The sequence below is a fragment of the Ceratotherium simum genome, chromosome 40 (assembly GCF_057802395.1).
Source record: "Ceratotherium simum simum isolate JZ-2026a chromosome 40, ASM5780239v1, whole genome shotgun sequence".
Lineage (NCBI taxonomy): Eukaryota > Metazoa > Chordata > Mammalia > Perissodactyla > Rhinocerotidae > Ceratotherium > Ceratotherium simum.
In genome coordinates, this window is record NC_141939.1 from 7,335,589 (window position 1) to 7,354,167 (window position 18,579).

An 18,579-nucleotide genomic window follows, 5' to 3' on the forward strand; every position below is an offset into this window, starting at 1 on the left:
GACTCTCTGCTTTTTACTTTTATTGCTGGGTTGAAAAAGATGACTCGCTACAATGCCTACACCAGGAAGATATTATTCTACAAATAAGGGCCCAGCATGACATTTATGAGAAAGCCAGGGGCCTCCTGTGCAAGGCTGATTGGTACTCAGCCAACAGGCTCTGGGGCGTTGCAAATAAAGGCACCTTCTGGACAGCCGATCAGACGCAGGGTGGAGGGTTGCCTCTGTCTGCGGAACTTTGGGAAATGCTCTATTCCTGTCCTGGCAGCACACATCTGTGGCCAGCGAAGAGAAACCGGACTCTGAAGATGAAACATCTTCTTCCCCAATTCCCTTCCATCTTGGTCATCTATTGCTTCTGCATGTTACAGATCTTCTCTTCAGGTAAGGGGTCCCCTTCATCAGACCCCCGCTGGTCTTAGCTCTAAGGAAGACTGAGACAGACCTCAATCCTTCAGGGCGTTTCTGGAGGGAGACAAATGTTATTTCTTCCCCTTCCCCCATTTCCACCCGGTCATTTGTCTCTAACCTTTAAGAGAGAGTGGACAGAGCTAGGTGCTGCAGCCTTTTGCCACAAGAGGCGACTTTCTCCCGTGGAACTGTCTTTAAATAGCTCCTTTCCTAGGGCTGTCCAGAGGATGTGGCGCTGAAACTGTGAGGGATATAAGTTGGGGAACGATCCCAACTTAAACATTTGTGCTCCCGGAATTCTGAAGAGATGAGAACAGGGACGGTAAAACTGAGTTTACAGACCCAAAGACCGAGGACTGAGGGACAGTTGGAGAGGGGCGGCGCAGGTGCGTTCACAGGAAAAAGGAATCTTGGAAACCTTTCCTGTGGGCTCCTAGGAGGCCGAATCTCAGAGGGCGCAGCACAGGCCACAGGCCCCCCCCCCCCCACCCCCCACCCCCCCCCCCCCCCCGCACTGTGGCGCTGTCCGAGGTGCTGACCAGACGCGGACGTCGCTTCGCCAACTTCTGTGAACCAGGCGTTTGTAGGGAATCAGGGGTGTGGTATGGGGTCAGTAGTGGGAATCTGTTACCCATGTCCAGCTAACTTTCCATATGATGCAGGGAAGGATGTGGTGGCTGAACAGCTGCGTTTGGAAACACGAACTATTTTAAAATTTCAGATTTCTCCATTAGAATTTTGATTTAGGGGAGTAGAAAATCTTTGAAAATATATTCAATCAAAATATATTTCAAGCAGTATGTTTGCTTTGCCATCCTGTAGTGTGATCACAAAACCTAGGCATTGCGAGGAGCTGTGATCATCTAGTCAGCTACTTGACCCTCTCCCAGAGAGTAGGAATCGCCTCTATGATTCCCCTATTTGACTACTTTCAGTGACAACCAAGTCACTACCAGACTTAAGACAGCCTGTGGCTGCTTCCTCTGGAATCCAATAGAATCTTGTTTATATTACATTTCTGGAAATTTGTTATTACCTTTTATTTACCTGTCTATATATTTGTACCCATCTCCCTCTTTTTCCTATTTGATTTTATGTTTCCTGAGGTTAGGGTCCCTATGGTCTTTATCAACGTATCGTTAACACAGAAACTCTTAACAAATACTTTTGGATTGGTTTCAATTACTTTGCATTTTTTGAATGGCTTCAATCATCAAAAACTTCTTTACACTAAGCTGAGACCCGATCACATGTAACATCTATCCATTAGCCCTAGCTCAGTCCTTTGGGGATATACAGACTAAGAGTAATATCTCTTACAACAGTTCTCAAAATTTTTGAAGGCAGTTAACATACACTTCCTAATATTTCTCTTTGCTAAAGAAAACTATGCTCAGTTCCTCTAACTCTACCACATATCCTATCATTTTAAGTAGGACTATTACCTTTCAAGGTTTGGATACTATTATTTGAACACAGCACAAGATTACTTTAGCTTTTTCTTGGCTCATAGAAGATTGCAGGGAGCAAAATATCACTCAGTATTATATAAATATATAAAATATATATACCGCATATATATATATGCCAGATATTCCTTCTCTCACATTTTAAAAGTCTTTCGAGATTTTATATTTATCTCATTTAATTTCATCTTGTTCGTTTGAGTTATCCAATTGATTCTTTCAACTGCGGAATTAACTATTGCTCCAAGTGTTCTATCACATGCAAACGAGATAAAGACTTCATTTAGGTCAGATGAACGTTGATTGGCGCAGCGTCCAGCTGCATGCTGATAGCAACCTTCCACAGAACCCTACCCATGAAGAGTCTGATAAAGCAGAGAGACAGGGGTCCATATTTCTTAAAAGTTCCAAGAGTGATTCTGATGCACGTACCTTGTTGAACACCATTTCCTGATATTCCATCCTCATAAATTCCTTCAAAATACAAATTAAGTTGTTACCTAGGTATTTTTTTCCCTCTTCCCCGAGTTGCTAACTCTTGTACTGCTAACTCTTGGTAAGTTAAAAAACATACTGTTTTGAATTAATTTTGGTACAAATCTCAGATTTGCTAGTGGTAGGTAGAAGTTTGTTTTCCTTAAAAACTCTTTCAACGACATTGTATTAATAGAATCTCTGTATGTTTTTCATGGTAAAGATTTAAAAGTTAATGCCATGACTTCTTTTCTCCTAATTGACATTTTTATGATTTCTCACAATAGGATTTCCCCAGCCTTTAGCTGATCCTCCAGATGGTCTGGATGTTGGGCAGCTTGAGGTATGCTGTGGTTCAGTAATGCGAGATTTTTATTTAGTCTTGGCCTTGAAAATATCATGTGGATAACGTTAACTTAACACTATTTTAAGACAAGATTCTTGGCTGCAGCAGGAACTCACTGTTGCCATTTTCACGGCCTCATTTAAGGCATCCTGAGGGTTGTGTTGAAATTTACTGCCACTGTGTGAGAAGATAATGCAAGGTTCATAAATGGGACAATTTTAGGATTTTATATTTGTCGTAATAGAATTCTATTGACTAAGAATTTATACTTATCTTTGATTTATTTTCCTCAATTTTTAGCGGCTGGCATATTGGGCAACTTGTTCTAGGCAGCCTAAGGTAAAAAGAGTTAATATATATATATATATGATAATTCTTCTAGTTATAACAATGCATGCATTTACACCATAATTGATATCTGTAATAAGCACGCTCTTTTGCTACCTACAGGAGAATTCTATGTGTATGTGTAAATGTGTGTGTAAGAATATAGTTTTAGGAAATAAGTGAAACTCTTAAATATAAATTACCATAAAATATTGGTAGTTCACGCATATTCTTAAAATTATCATAATCATATATACGTATATAATTACATTAATTGTATATGTTATGACATATCACAACATACCTTACAAATAGATATACTATGATATAACAGTTCTCCAAAACAATAGATCTCATGTAAAGGACCTAACAGTATCTACAGTAACCACAACAGAAATATTTCAATGCATACAAAGTAGATGTTGATTCAATCAAAAGTGCAAGAGGGTGGTATCAGGGTAGAGGCCATGATTCTTAGCATAGACTATCTGTTTTCACCTTGAGCCACATCTGTTCCTCCTTCCCCTCCTGCACCCCACAGCACACCATGCTCCAGCCACATTGAACTTCCACTATTCCCCAAATGCACCAGGCCCTATGTCTTTGCACAGGATTTTCCTTAGCCCAAAATGCCTTTGCCTCCTTCATAGGCTGCAGTTAACAGCACAGACTCTAAAAGTAAAGTACCTGGGTTCAAAACCCAGATCTACCTACCTTGGCAAGTTTCTTAACTTCTCTGTATTTCAGTGTCCCCATCTATAATATGGGAATAATGGTTGCACTAGCCTCGTAATGTTATTATGAGGACTGATTGCTTTAATATTTGTGAAGTGTTTTCAACAGTGTCTAGAGTATGGTAAATGATAGCACTTAAGTGCTACCTGTTACCATTGTCTCTTGATGCAACTAATTTTCATTTTTTAAGACTCAAACATCACTTTCTGTCTTAAACTTCATAAATCTATCATGCCTATTTCTTCTTATTTTCAGTTTACCATTATGCATATGTTTGAAGACAATTGTCATCTCTCATCTTGACAATTAATCTTTATGGCTTTGGTACTCGGAGCAAAAATTCAAGACAAGAACTCAGAGTTCTCCATCTCCTTCCCACTGCCTCCTCACCTCACTCATAAGGGGCTTCCCTATTCCTCACCTGAGGGCTGTGAGGGTGTCCCCTACATAAGCAGAGGAAGTGGAAGCATGACTGTCGCATGTGCCACCTACAGTATGAAGTTGGGTTGTGGGGTTCCCCAAGTGCAAAGCCCCACTTGGAAGTAATTTTCCTTCAACCTTCTGCATTTTCCCAAACCAATCCTGTTCATTGTTTCCAACTGCATAAGAGCAAAGGATTACTCAATGAACAAAATTGCCAGTATTTTAAAGCTATTAATAGAGAGACTGTGGCTCTTCTTGGTCTGGCTGCTGCCTTTGTGTGTGACCTCCGGCATGTCTCTTCCTCTTCTGGGCCTTTGGTTCTCTCAACTATCCAATGTCTAGATGAGTTCCCTAGGCTCTAAGTCCACTTCTGGTTCTGGTCTCCAGAAGAGTCCAGGTCTCTCTCCAGGGGACTTTCACCTTGAGGCAACTCAGAAAGCAGTTCTGCTCTGCAAATAATGACGCCTGCAGAAACTCTTCGTGTTTTGTGTTTCTGATCACCACGTGGGATCAGAAGAAGTTTAGATGAGAAAAGGGGCAATAGATTCTTGTGAACACAGCCCTATTATTCATCCATCCAAAAATGATATTTATTGAGAGCATGCCATGTGCCAGATGTTAGGGACACAGTACTGATTAAAATAGATAAAACTCATGGAACTTATATTCTAGTTGGAGAAATAAATAACAAACAAGATAGATAAGTAAAATTTAAAATGTATTTTTTCTTTAAAAAGAAAAAATTAAAGCAAGACAGGTCCATATGAAATGTTGAGAGTGGTGTTTAGCACCTGGAAAAGCATCTTTAAATTCCTTGTTATTTTTTGCACTAAAACGTAATGATATAAAGTTGATGAATATGGTACAAAAAACAATTGTCTTCCCAATAAGTGTCCAGAACACACACACACACACACACACACACACACACACACACACTACTGTGAACAGGTGCTGACAAGAGACCAGAAGCTGTAAAAATAGTACTTTCTGCTGATTTAGAAGTGGTGATTATAAGGAAATAGTTAATTAGTAATGTTGGCTAATTATAGTGTGTATCCCTGTGTGTTTGCCCGTATGCATGTGTGTGCATATCAGAGAGAGATGGAGGGGGAGAGAGCTAGAGAGAGAATACATAGGTATTGGCTTCTTTCACTGCAGAAACTATCCGCAAAGTTTTTAGGAAGATGTAGTTGTATCCACAGCAATAAAATAAGAAGTGTTATTAACAACTTGCATTTTCTGTCTTGATTGAAATTTCAGCTGATTCAAGAATGTTTAAATGTGAATGAGATGCAAATGGTCAATATAGCCAGATCAGCATATTTAAAAGATCATTCACAGTAATCATCTCTAGCAATTTTATATAAAATACAGCCATGGAAACCTGTACTATCGTTTTGTAAGACGCCTTCTTCAGAGCATATCCTTGAGTATGATATGCCACCTATGCAGCTTTTCCTGGACTATCATCCGTGCATACAAGGGCACAGTGGTGCTCTAACAAGGATGTAGAAATGAAAAGCTGGGCTTTCTGTTAAGAAGAGTAAAAATTCATGTAGAAAGCTTTTAGGGGAAAAAAAGTTTGGTCAATTTGAACGAACTCAAAAAAATCTGAATTCGAGCCGGCCCTTTGGCTTAGCGGTTAAGCGCGCGCGCTCCACTGGCTGCCCAGGTTCGGATCCTGGGCGCGCACCGACGCACTGCTTCTCGGGCCATGCTGAGGCCCCATCCCACATACAGCAACTAGAAGGATGTGCAACTATGACGTACAACTATCTACTGGGGCTTTGAGGGGGAAAAAAAAAGGAGGAGGATTGGCAATAGATGTTAGCTCAGAGCCGGTCTCCCTCAGCAAAAAGAGGAGGATTAGCATGGATGTTAGCTCAGGGCTGATCTTCCTCACCAAAAAATAAATAAACAAAAAACCCTGAATTCTAGGATATAACCAGCAGCAAATTAAAAATTGCAATCATTATTTTATTCCACCACTTAGTTGGATGGTTCTCTGGGAATTGATTGGGGTATTGCTTTGATGCATTACAGAGTATGTTTTTCCCCTGAAGATCGAAAAGGTGAAATGAGATTAAGTTTTAAAATAATGATGTATGCTGGCAACTTTCTTTTTGTAAGATACTGCATCAACTATAGTCTTAGTCAGTTTGTGCAATGGATTTCTTTTTAGATTGTCAATTTATTTTCTAATATTTCAGTAAATCTGGTAAGATCCCTGGTGTAACTTATACTGAATTCTTCTCAATTGCCTGCCCCAGTAAAATTCCATGTAACTTTCCTCAAAATTCTCTTTCCAGGATGATCAAGACGTACACAAAAGAGTGAGTACCACCCAGCCCAGTAACAAAAGCACCCAACTTCCACACTTAGCAAGTGACACTTAGTACTAAAATCAACTTTTTTTTTCTTATTTAGTTTCTATTTCACTACTGCAGAAGTCAGGAGCCGACACATCCAGTTAAAACTGGGGTCAGTATTTTATCGTAATCATCTTGCTGTGAAGTCACTCCCCTCCGCATGCCTTTATCCCTTCCTAATCAATATGTGCAGATAAGCAGAACAGCAGGGCCTCCAGACTCTCTGTGTAACAGCTTCATGGGTGCTCATTTGCGGGGCTGCAAGGGTTAGCTCGCTCTCTCTGGGGTAGGGGTGGTGGGAGGCTGGCAGATCTGAAAGGTTAGAGAATAAATTATAGAAAAAAATAAGTAAGAAATTACTTTTTATTATGCACTTAAACAGATGTACCAGAAGATCCTGTTAAATATTGAGCTCTATTTACATTGTTCCATATCACCTTCTGTTTTTCAAGCTTTGAAAAGTGTCAAGTACCATACCCCCACTAGTGATCCAGGGATGTGCATCTTCCGTGACTGCCACGGTGTGGCTGAGCTATGGGAATGAGAAGCATCACCTCTAACGTTCTTATTATAAACTTGAGTCACCCTTGGGAGCAGGTCGTGTAAGACAATTTCTGCAGGGTATAATCTGAGAACTATTGGGAAGGTCATAGAATATAATTTTTAATTCAGGTGCTCAGTCACAGCAACTGAAATTCTACTGTTAGGATGTCACTTATTTGTATAATCAAGGCTTTCCAAGTCTTCAGGAAGATCCTTAAAAAAAACAAATATCCAGCAAAATATTTTTTCCGTGAGAGGTAAAGACTCATCAGTGGTATAGGTTTAGGAATGGGGATCAGATAAGGATGAGGATATTACCAAGGGCCATGGGCAGTGCAAAGGGAGCAAGGACAATGGAAGGGGAAAGATAAGCTCTGTCTGTGACACAAATTAACTACTCTGAGCCAGAATACTCAGGGAGGATGCACAAAGACTAGATAAGACACAGATGTGTATGTCTGCATGCATGCAGGCAGTCACAGACAAGGACAGGGAAATAAAATGCATCAGGGAGAGGGTTATGGATGCTGCCCCTCCCCCTCGTCCCTCAGATTAGGAGAGCACACCTGCAGAGCGAGAAAGGCTCTGCGTGGAGATTCGTCTTGGGGACAATGCACTCCATACCAGAAGGACAGCATGCTCAGGGTTAATGCAGAAAAAAGTCTGATTTACCCTAAGGGAATATTTTAAGTGTTGTCTTGGAATTGAAACCTGCTATCAAGGCAAGCGATTCTTTATTGAAAACATAAAATTTCAAGCTTAGGCTCGGAAATGGATTTTGCTCTGAAAATTAAAGCCATTTGTAAGAGACTGAGTAGAGAGGAATGTGAGGAGCCCTGGGCTGTGTCCCAATGCTGTGTCTGACCCTCACGGGGCCTTTCTGTTGCAGTTTCCTCCCGTGCACCCTTTAATGCGTCTGGCTGCAAAGCTCGCCAACCGAAGGATGAAAAAATTTCTGCAGCGCGTATGTGTTTTTTCTTCCACCATATTTTTATGCCACTAAAATTTCATTTAACCTTGGTAAATGCGGGTCATTGCCTTGGGGCTCACGTGCATTCTCTCCTTGCCTCTAAGTCTCCCCCTTGGGAGGGAGCTCTGGCACTTTGACCTTGCACAAGTTCCTTAACCTCTCTGAGCCTCACTCTCTCCGCTGTGACCCCGTATGGTGGCTGCAGAGCTGAGAGAAGGCCCGTGGCCCAGCATGGTGACATCCTCGCCTCTTTTGCTCTCTTCAGCCATTTGTTTCATTTTAGTTTTTGTGTTGTTTTTTGACTTTCCCCATCCCCTCCTCTTCCTCTTGACATGAGTGTTTGCCTTGGTGATATTCTCTGCTTCCCATTGCCCCATCTGCCCTTTTGTCCATATCTCAGAGCTTTATTTCTTTTTAAAAAAATTTTTTTAAGTTTAGAAATGACTAGTTTCAGTAATAGCTGAACTCATTAAAACATTAATGAAGGTTTTGTTGCAGGAGAGCACAAAAAGAAAATTTTGGGGGGGACGCTGAGCCCAAGTAGGATGACCATCTCATCCCAGTTTGCCCAGGATTTTCCTGGTTTTAGCTCTGAAAATGCCAAGATCCCCAGGACACTGCTCAGGTCCTGAAAAATCGCTTGGTCACCCCAAGCATGGGCAGTAGTTCGTGGGACCCACTGCTGACCGCAGCCTTCCGGGTGGAGTCTTCCTCCATTGTTAGGCCAGACCCACTGGCACAGACAAGCTGCAGGAGCTGGAATGGGTGTCCTTGAACCTGGGCCTAAACCAGAGGTTAATTTCAAGTTGAGGCTGTTGGGAAGAGCGAGCAAATTTCACACTGTCCTGGACGCAAATGGTAACTCAATCAAAAAAACACGCTTGCCTTCCCGAGCAGGAAATTATAATTGGCTACATGGTTAGCCCTTCCCAGGAGCTGCTTGTTTGCACCTGAATTCTGGCTACCTTGGAAGGGAACCGGGTAGGTGCAGGATCACAGAGAAAAACTGTGAGCCTCGGGGACGTGGTTCCCGTTAAATTAACCTGTGCCTTGTTCCCTCCCAGGACTTGGGGGCTGCGGCAGCGGACTTGACCAGGAAGGTATGTAAGCCCCGTGGAGAACATGATCGACTTGAGAGGACAGAGAAGGGCTTGGAGCTGAGCCACCTTGCAGCCCCTTTAGATCGCTTCTGGAAAGAACTGGTCTCACAGTATGCCCCTGAAATCTTCTCTGAGGCTGAGCATTTAATTTCAGGTTTCCACGGGCTTGTCCTGAGGCAGAAAGGAACCCCAGGCAAGGCCTCTGGCTGTTTAAATTCATCTCCAGTCTCACAAATGAGCCACTTGAGGCCATCCGCTGCTGGGGGTTTGCTTTCTCTGGCTCAGTGTCCACATGCCAGTTGTACAAACTTGAGGAGACATACTGCAAGTGGCACGAACCCCATATACCAGTGCTTCTCCAGGTTGACTGTGCACCATAAACAGCTGGGGACCTTGTGAAAATTCAGATGGCTGGGCCCCAACTCGAGATTCAGTAGGGGCCTGAGAGTTTGCATCTCCAAAAAGTTCCCAGGTGATGCCGATGCTTTTGGCATGGGGACCTCACTTTGAAAACCACTGTCACAGACATCTTTGAAAGACCTTTGGCACAACATGGTTGCATAATGGTTTGTGATTTTATGTTGCAGGATCACGCTGCCACGTTGGGAAGACCATTCTTCCTTTTCAGGGTATAATGTTTCCTCTTCCATGTTTTTAACCCCAATTCCCCCCTGCCACCCAATTACAGATTTTCTGCAGAATGAGCCCAGCCAGTGCCCCACGGTGAACTGATGAATAATTGTAGGGACTCTCTCACCCTTTACGTAGAGAATGACTCTCAAAGTCTCCCCCTAGAAACTTGATGCTTGTAAAGGAAAGGGCCCAGGAGGACACGGGCCGTTGGAGAGCCCCAGTGCTCTGGGAGTGCAGGTGTTGAGGGTGGGAGTTCTGCTGATGGACAGACATGGGGGCCAACTGGAGTCAGAGTCCACGTTCTTGAGCACGAAGGTCCAGGATACGTGGTCCCAAAACACACTGAAAATAGCAGTGTGGGCACCATCCTCTCCTCCTTCCTAGAGGACTCAGAGCCTCTTGCAAAGGTCACAGAGTCAGAGAGGCATCTTTTAGTTTGTGATCTGCCACTCACTAGCTATGCTTCACCCCCTAGATCCTCAGTGCTTGCATTAGAAGAATGTGTGAATCAGACTACTAGACTCATGCCCCTGAAACTGCCTTCTGTGGGTCATTGGTGCCAAGATGCTCTGCAAAGGTCAAATAAAATTGGAAAACACTGCACCCAACATTCTCAAAGGTTTACAGTGCACACCAGCATGTCTTGCAGGAAATAACCTGTTTAACACTGCTTAGTCATATGTTGCCCAAACTTATTTGACCACAGAAATGCTCCCCACCCCGCCCCAGCACCATTTTAATCTGCATGACCTATTATTAGTTGTTCTCTGGAAAGTACTCTGAGAAACAGTGGTTGTCCATGGTGTTTTGGGGTGAGAAGTCCTGTGATGAATGGTTTGAAGATCATCCTGCCACATAAATAGAGGCTGAGGGGTGGCGTGGGGGCAGTGGTGGGGCATAGGAATAGCAAGGTTCCTGGAGCCCTGCCACAGGGGACCTACAGACTAGCATGGGGCTGGGGCTTAACAGGAGAGCCCCAAGAAGGCTGCTGACATCCCAGTTAGGAGAACAAGGCTGTAGGGCCCAGGAGAGAAAGAATCTGAAACCAAGAAACAAGTTCCAGGCAGTTTTGTCTCAGTATCTGTAAGATGCTCCCTTTTTTTTTTCAGCCAAGGAATGGAAGAAACATTGAAGATAACATCCAGTAGGATAGTCCAAGGTCAGGCTCATTGCAGCTCTTCTCCTCCAAGCAACGTCATGTGTCTGACGGGGGGAGCGAGCTGCAGCCAGAGGGGTGACAGTCCAAAGAAAGGGGGGCCAAGTGGAACCTCTGAGGACCCTCTGCCCCCTCCCTTTCCTGTCGTCAGCACCACAGAGACCCTCACTGCCGCCTGGCAGAAGCAGGCTGTCTGGGCAAACAATGCAGCCTTTGCTTCCACACCAGCTCTTTGCAGGTGTGTTGTCTCCAGGAGTTGAGGGGACGGAAGCTCCATGCAGCCCAGCTGATCCCCCAAGACGTCTCACCCAGCCCTTCCCATGAGGGCAAAAACACCCTGACATGTTTGGGGCTGGGGGGAGGGGAGTGGGGAGGGAGGCTCCCAATAGTGGGGACATTTCAGAGTACAGCCAGGCAAGGCTATTCTCCCCATTCAGTAGTGCACTGAGACCCAGAGTTTGAATCCGGGGCAATTCCTTGGCCTTCGGGCCTGCGGAAGCAGAAGTCCACGCACAAGGGCAGCTCGGGGCCTCCACTGTCTCTCATGATGATGTGGTCCCAGCGACGTGAGGCTGCTGTCCTGCAGATGCGCCACAGCCTCCCTCCTAGAGCCCAACACCGATCTGCTGGCAGCAGCCAGGGCCCATGCAGGCCGAGGTGCCTGAGACAGCTGAACAGATGCTGGGAAACAGAGCTGCTCTGGCGAAAACCGGGGGAAGATGCTCCCTGAGGCCACAGCGCTCACAAAGACCTAATGGCCTAATCAGTTACAGCAAAAACAAATACGTGCCCATTACGGGCATTTATGACATGTCAGATTGAGGCATAATTTTAAAATATGTTATATAATAACATGCCCATGGGCCTTGTCTCGATTCTGAGAATGATTTGATCTGAGCTGTACATTTTTCTTCTCTTTTGCAGAATTCAATGGCAAAGGAAAGCTGGATCAGATGAGGCAATTGAGCAATTATTTTGAACAAATGTCAAATTTTTCTTTCTGTGAACAATATTTAAAGATAATTCTCTAGCTCTATATTAATTAGAATATCCAGTTGTATAAAAATAAAGTAGCATTGACACAACATTTTCATTTATTGGATTTTACTTATTGGAAAGTCTTGGGGGAGGGATCAGGCGTAATTTTAAAATAATAGGATATGTGTTTTTAAAACATGCAATTTTGGGGTATTGTTTTAGCGCGCCCCAGCAATCTTATGACTGAGAACTGAGAGTGTGGGCTGGGGATAGACTGGCTGGCTTCAAATGCTGACTCCGCTTTTTAGTGGGGGGACCTTGGGCTGGTCACTTCCCGTCTGTGTGCCTCATCTCCTCCCTGGTAAAATGAGGTTGATAACAATAGGACCTTCACATAGTCTTTGTGATGACTGAGGAGATGATCTATGTGGCTTAGCGTGGTGGTACACAGTGAGCGCTCAATAAGTGTTGGCTCTAATTAGACTTCAAAGAGGATTTTCATTACACAAATAGTAGCAAAGGGACTTGCCCTAATGAGAGCTGAGCAGAGCCCTGAGGCTGCAGCAGTAAGTTAACACGTAACAACTCCAGACTCCTCAAGAAGCCACGAGGCTCAGGCCTTTACTTTCTCAGGCTCCTCCTCTGTAAAGCGTATCTGACTTGGAGACCTCGCAAGACCATCGGAAGGAGCAGACGATGACGCAGCAGATGGGCGGCAATGCGAGGAGGGACCCTGATGACACATGCGGTGAACCTAAGCTGTGCTGAACCTTCCTTCTTTTAAGGTTCTCAAGCTTCTCATCAAATTTGAGTCTTCCTTTTAAAATGTAATTTAAACACCACACTTTAGGATTAGCTTTTATTTGAGCATTTATAAGCTTTTGCAATAAGTTTCAAGTCTATTTTCTCAAATAGAATATTGTAAGATGGTAGATCTTGCCACACAGAGATAAGATGAGCAAACTTAACTCCACATTAGAACATTTTGCGGAGCGCAAGTTGCAGTTGGAATGATCAAGGGCTGGCCCGAGGCCGTGCGGTAGGTAGGAAACAGGGCTGGTTTGACCTCCCCGTGCTTCCCAGGTCCTGCGAGCACGGGCAGTGCACACTCAGCCTCACATCTCCATGAGAAGGCAGGCAGAGTACAGCATTTGTGTGAAATGCCGCCAATGCAAGTCTTCAGATATGATCCCAAGATTTTGGGGTGAGCAAGGATGGCTGTTTTTACCCCAAACCATGCCCGGAGTCCTCTTTGCTAAGCCAGTAATAATAAATTCCACCCCAATGGAGGATCATACACTTGGCACAAGGCCTGCTTGGTGGATAATGGTTCAAGGGGGTGAGGGGTGGGCGAAGACAACCACTGCTTCTAAGGAACACTGTTTGAGCTAAAAACTCTTCCTTTGCCAAGCCAGTCTCTGACGGTGGTGAGGTGGAGACAGACGTTCCAATTTCAGACATCACCTCACCCCTTTTCCCCACTGCAGTGTCTAGCAATGCACCAGTAGTGCCAATAAATCCAAAGAGGAAACTGGACTATAGTTTACAGCTTCTGTGCTGGGAGAACTGGTCCTCCCTACATGTAGTACTGGGCTGATTTTAGCCTGGTTTCCTATGAGAAAGAGCCTTGTGAGGTGACTCTACCCAGGTGTCCCTTCAGATAAGTTTGAGTCATAGGCCCAGTGTCCGTCACTAGGTGGGAAATACCCACCTTCTTAGCACTGGTGGTCACTTTATAGAGAAAGGCCATGCCTCAACCCATTGCACAGAGTCACTGACAGCCTCACCAAGAGCAGGAGTCCGTGTCTAGCCAGGACAGAACTGTGAAAGGGACTCTTAGAACCCTGGAGTGGGCATGGGCCTCATTCAGCCCCACCTTCTCATGGGCTGCTGAGAAAAGCAGCCCAGAAAGGCTGAGTGACTTGCCCAAGGCCACACAGCTACTGGCAACATGTCCAGGATGGAGCCCAGGTTTTTCAACTAAAAGCCTAATTGCTTTCTTCACTCTGATGTTACTATCCTGTATTAGTTTCCCAGGGCTGCCGTAACAAATTTTCCCAAGCTTAGTGACTTCAGAAAACAGAGATCTATCCTCTTACAGTTCTGGAGGCCAAAAGTCCAAAATAATGGTATCATTAGGGCCATGCTCTTTCTGAAGACTTTAGTGGAGAATCCTTCCCTGCTTATTCTAGACGCTGGTGGCTCCAAGCGTCTTCTTGGCTTGTGACAGCATCACTCCAATCTCTACCCGCATCTTCACATGGCCTAGTCCCCTGTGTCTCTGTGTCTTCTCTTTCTCTTCTCACTGGATTTAAGGTCCACCTTAATCTAGGATGATATCTTAATCTAGAATGGTTAAGGAAGAGAACCTTAATTATCTCTGCAAATTAATTATCTTTTCCCAAATAAGGTCACATTCACAGGTTCCAGGGGTTAGGACATGGACATATCTTTTTGGGGCCATATTCAAACCATATTCTGCATTCCTCTCTAGAGTTCAGAGCCGTTTTGCTGACCCCTGTTCTGGGTACCTCCCTGCAAGCCCTCACCTCCTGGGCCTGTTCTTCCATTCTCCCATTTCAAGTAGGTCTGCATGAATCTCGCTGTACAATCACTCGTTGACTCATTCAACACTTGAATGCCTGCCATGTGCCAAGCCCTGGTTGGGATAATGGAGCTACATAAGAAATAGTCTATTCTCTCAACCAAGCCAAACCCGAAGAAAGTACAATAGCTCTTCATGGGTGAGTGGTGTTCTTTCTCCCCATGATCCTCAGAATTATGGACTCTTAGAATGAGGAGAAACCTTGGAGGCCTTCACAAGTTCCAAACCCGTGGCCAGTGCAGCTGGGGTTCACCAGGTCTGGTGGGAGTTATCCATACGCTACTTCGACACTTCCGGGGGCAGGAAGCTCACTGCTCCATGAGGCATCCACTTTGTTCTTGGACAACTAAAAGCAACGGACTGTCCCCAGAAGCCAATATGATCCATAGTAACTACTTTTCTTATTTCGACATATTCAGACGTATATTGTTTAATAATTCATTCTAGAAATTATATTTTAACAAGGTACTCCTGGGCCCTTGAGTAAATCAAAGCAACGTTTCTTGAATTTGGGGCATGTTGTACTCCGTAGGTGACCTGGAAGAGGTGTTTTGAGATATGGGCCCCAGACATTCCTTGCCTATGACCCCAGACCCGAAATGTTCTCTCACTCCACTACTAGGATTGGCCTTGAACCAGCCTTAGCACGAGTTTTCAGATTCAGCTTGTTTGGGGGCAGTTTCCACCCCCTTCAAATCTCCCCTTAGACTGAGGATCCCTTTTGAAAACAGCTCAGAGGGAATAGAATAATATTCACATGAGTGCGGTTGACATGCTGCTCTTCCGAGTGGCACAGTGAACAAGAGCAGGCCTTTTGTTCCCATCCCTGCTCTGCAGCTCCCTTTGTATGTGATGCAACTTCTGGCCGGTTGCTCACAGCAGAGGGAGTAAGACCACAGGGTCTGGAGTCAGAATGACGAGGTCTGAACCACAGCCGTGAGACCTTGATCAAGTTAACTTCCTTCCCTGCCTGCCTCTGACTCAACTTTCTCATGGTTGAAATGGTGAATGAATACCCAATCCACAGGCTTGTTGTGAGGGTTAATAGCAGTAAACAGTTAGTGCTTACTGTGTGTCATCTAAATGAGAGAATGCATACGCAGGGCTTTGAATAGTGACTGGTTCATTAATAAATGCTAGCTACAAATAATAATTAATGTCTAGAGCAGCTTTGTCCAATACAACTTTCTGTGATAGTTGAAATATTCTATTACTGCACTGTCCAATATTGTAGCCATTAGACACATATGGCTATTAAGCCCTTGACATGTAGCTTGTGTGATTGAAGAATGGAACTTTTAACTTTTTAAAAAATAACCTTTGTGTTTTAGAATAGATTTAGACTTACAGGAAAATTGTGAAGATAGTACAGAGAGTTCTAATATACCCCATCCCCAGTTTCCCTTATAATTAACATCTTACATTAGTATGATACATTTGTCACCACTAATGAGCCAATATTGGTACATTATTATTAACTAAAGTCCATACTTTATTCTAATTTCTTTACATTTTACTTAATGTCCTTTTTCTGGTCTAGGATCCCATCTAGGACACCACATTACATTTCGTCATCATGTCTCCTTCAGCTCCTCTTGGCTGTGACAGTTTTTCAGACTTTCCTTGTTTTTGATGACTTTGACAGTTTTGGGGAGTACTGGTCAGATATTTTGTAGGATCACCCTTTATTGGGATTTTTCTCATGTTTTCATTGTATTAGACCTGGGTTATTGGCTTTTAGGAGGAAGACCACAGAGGTGAGGTGCCATTCTAATCACATCATATCCGGAGTATATACTATCAACATGACATGTCACTGTGATGTTGCCCCTGCTCAGCTGGCTGAGGTTATGTTTTTCAGGTTTCTCCACTGTAAAGTTACTCCTTTATCCCCCTTTCCGTACTGTGCTCTTTGGAAAGAAGCTGTGTGTAGCCCACACTTCACACTTCAGGAGTGGGGAGTTATGTTCCACCTCCTTGAGAGTGGAGTACCTACATAGATTATCTGGAATTCTGCACAGGAGATTTGTCTCTTTTCCCTCATCTATTTGTTTATTCACTCATTTACTTATATCAATGTGGACTTATGGATTTATTTTATACTTTGGGTTACAATCCAATGCTATTTTATTTATTTTGTTGCTCAAATTTGTCCAGATTGGTTCATTAGATGCTCTCTCACTTGGTTCCTATGTCCCTTTGACATACCTCCATCATTGTGGCGGGTTTTTTGGTTTTTGTTTTTTTAGCACTTCCTTGCTTTCTGACACTACAAGATGCTCCAGGCTTATCTTGTATATTTCCTGCCTCAGTCCTAGAACCAGGCATTTCTACAAGGAACCCTGGCTTCTTTCCTTGGAGAATGGTATTAGAACCTAAGATCTGGGTGCTAGGTATGCTCGTTGCTACTAAATGTCATTGCTTCTAGGCTCTCTCAGTTGATAATTTTATTTAACTTTAATTCATTTAAACTTAAATAGCTACCAATGGCTAGTAGCTAACCGTATTGGATAGCACAGGTCTTGAGTAACCACTTTGTGCCTGGTACCATGCTATGCACTCATGGACACCATGCTTTTTCTCACTTAATTCTCACCTCAGACCTGCATGGTATTTGTCATGGAACCAGACTTGGAATGAAATCCACAATGTTATATCATATAGGTTAGGAAACAAGCTGGAATAGGAAAATGTATCACCCAAGGGTTGCAGGGTAAGGATGGTTCCCAATTCTTCAATCATCTCACAGACAGTGTGCCCAGGCCAGGTGCTGATCTCACACAGTGGGCCTGTGCTTTTCCGAGGGACACTACCAGAATTCAAACCTAGGTATAGATAGTTCTAGTCCATGAGCTTTTAACCATTTTAATAGATTCAACCTCCATTTCCTCACTGCTTTCTCACTAGTACAATGAGAATTATGATATCTACCTCACAGAGTCATGGCAATGATTAAAGAAGATAATGCATGTAAAATACTTAAAATGGTGCTTGGCCCACAGTAGGTAAGCATGCAATAAATGTTGGCTATATCCTTATTATTTTGTCTATCACAGTGCTCTGTAACTAGCAAGCCCTCACATGTAGTAGGGACTCAGTGAATATGTCTAGAATGCATGAACATTGAATGAAAGCAAGGCGTTCCTGCACAATGAGACTTGATGGTGAGGAAAGGCAGAAGTTAAAGGAGAAACATTTTTTTCTCTTTTGTTTTTTTTTTTCTCTTAACAATTTAAAGGAGCAGCAGAATAAGGACATAATTTCTATTCATTGCAAAGAATTTTCTAGTTGCTCAATGTGAAATTGTGTATTTAAATATATTAAATGTGGCTCTAGCAGTTCAGTTTGGAGCAATGAAAGAAGGAGTTAATGGAACTGAGCAGAGATCTGGCAGGAACAGTGGAGGGTCTTTTACCCTACTTGCAAGCTGACAAAATAGTCTGCCACAGTTTTATGGGTGCTGATAGAGGACTCAGGACTACTGGGTCAGAAACAAAAGACTTTATTACTGCCAGCACAGCAAGCAGAATGATCGTCAGCGTTATCAGTTCCTTTTGCCCCAAAGCCCATGGGGGTGACATGGATGAGCTCAGATCGATACCCGCACGTGCAGTGGGTTGCATTATAGGAGAGGAATCCTGAGCTATGGAAACCAGAATATTTTCTAATGGGCAGTAAGTATGGCTTGCCCTTTGCTCTGGCGGTAGACACGGTCTCTATCTTCCAAGGCTATCCCTTTGTACGAACATCCTTGAAAAGACAGAACGAACAGCAGTCAGTGTTTCTGTTCCCAAGAGGTACAGAAATGCCAGAAACCTGTGGAGAATTGTCTCGCAACAGTAACAACCATGTATTAATCAGTATTCTTTTAGTTACAAGTGATGGAAATTCAGCAGAAACCGATGTAAGCAAAACAAGGAAATGTATTGGTTTCCATTGTTGGGAGGATAAGAAGATAGTTTCTGGGTTCAAAGGGTTAGGTTAAGAACTGAAAACCAAAGCTGCCAGGGATCTCTGCCTCTCCATCATTCTCTCCTATC

General features: G+C 43.6%; 1 protein-coding gene across 1 annotated transcript; it reads left to right on the forward strand.

Moving 5' to 3' along the window:
* Positions 1 to 308: 308 nt before the first annotated feature.
* On the forward strand, positions 309 to 10,948 carry NMS (neuromedin S). Its single transcript, XM_087426362.1, has 8 exons — positions 309 to 384; positions 2,639 to 2,694; positions 6,495 to 6,518; positions 6,613 to 6,666; positions 7,987 to 8,061; positions 9,132 to 9,167; positions 9,755 to 9,796; positions 10,910 to 10,948. Exons 1-8 carry the CDS (start codon positions 309 to 311, stop codon positions 10,946 to 10,948), a joined length of 402 nt encoding a protein of 133 aa, XP_087282488.1.
* Positions 10,949 to 18,579: the final 7,631 nt, after the last annotated feature.

Coding starts and splice junctions, on each gene's coding strand:
- NMS (XM_087426362.1), top strand. CDS start 309: ATGAAACATCTTCTTCCCCAATTCCCTTCCATCTTGGTCATCTATTGC. Junction 6,667..7,986: donor CACATCCAGTTAAAACTGGG/GTCAGTATTTTA, acceptor TTTCTGTTGCAG/TTTCCTCCCGTGCACCCTTT. Junction 8,062..9,131: donor TGAAAAAATTTCTGCAGCGC/GTATGTGTTTTT, acceptor GTTCCCTCCCAG/GACTTGGGGGCTGCGGCAGC.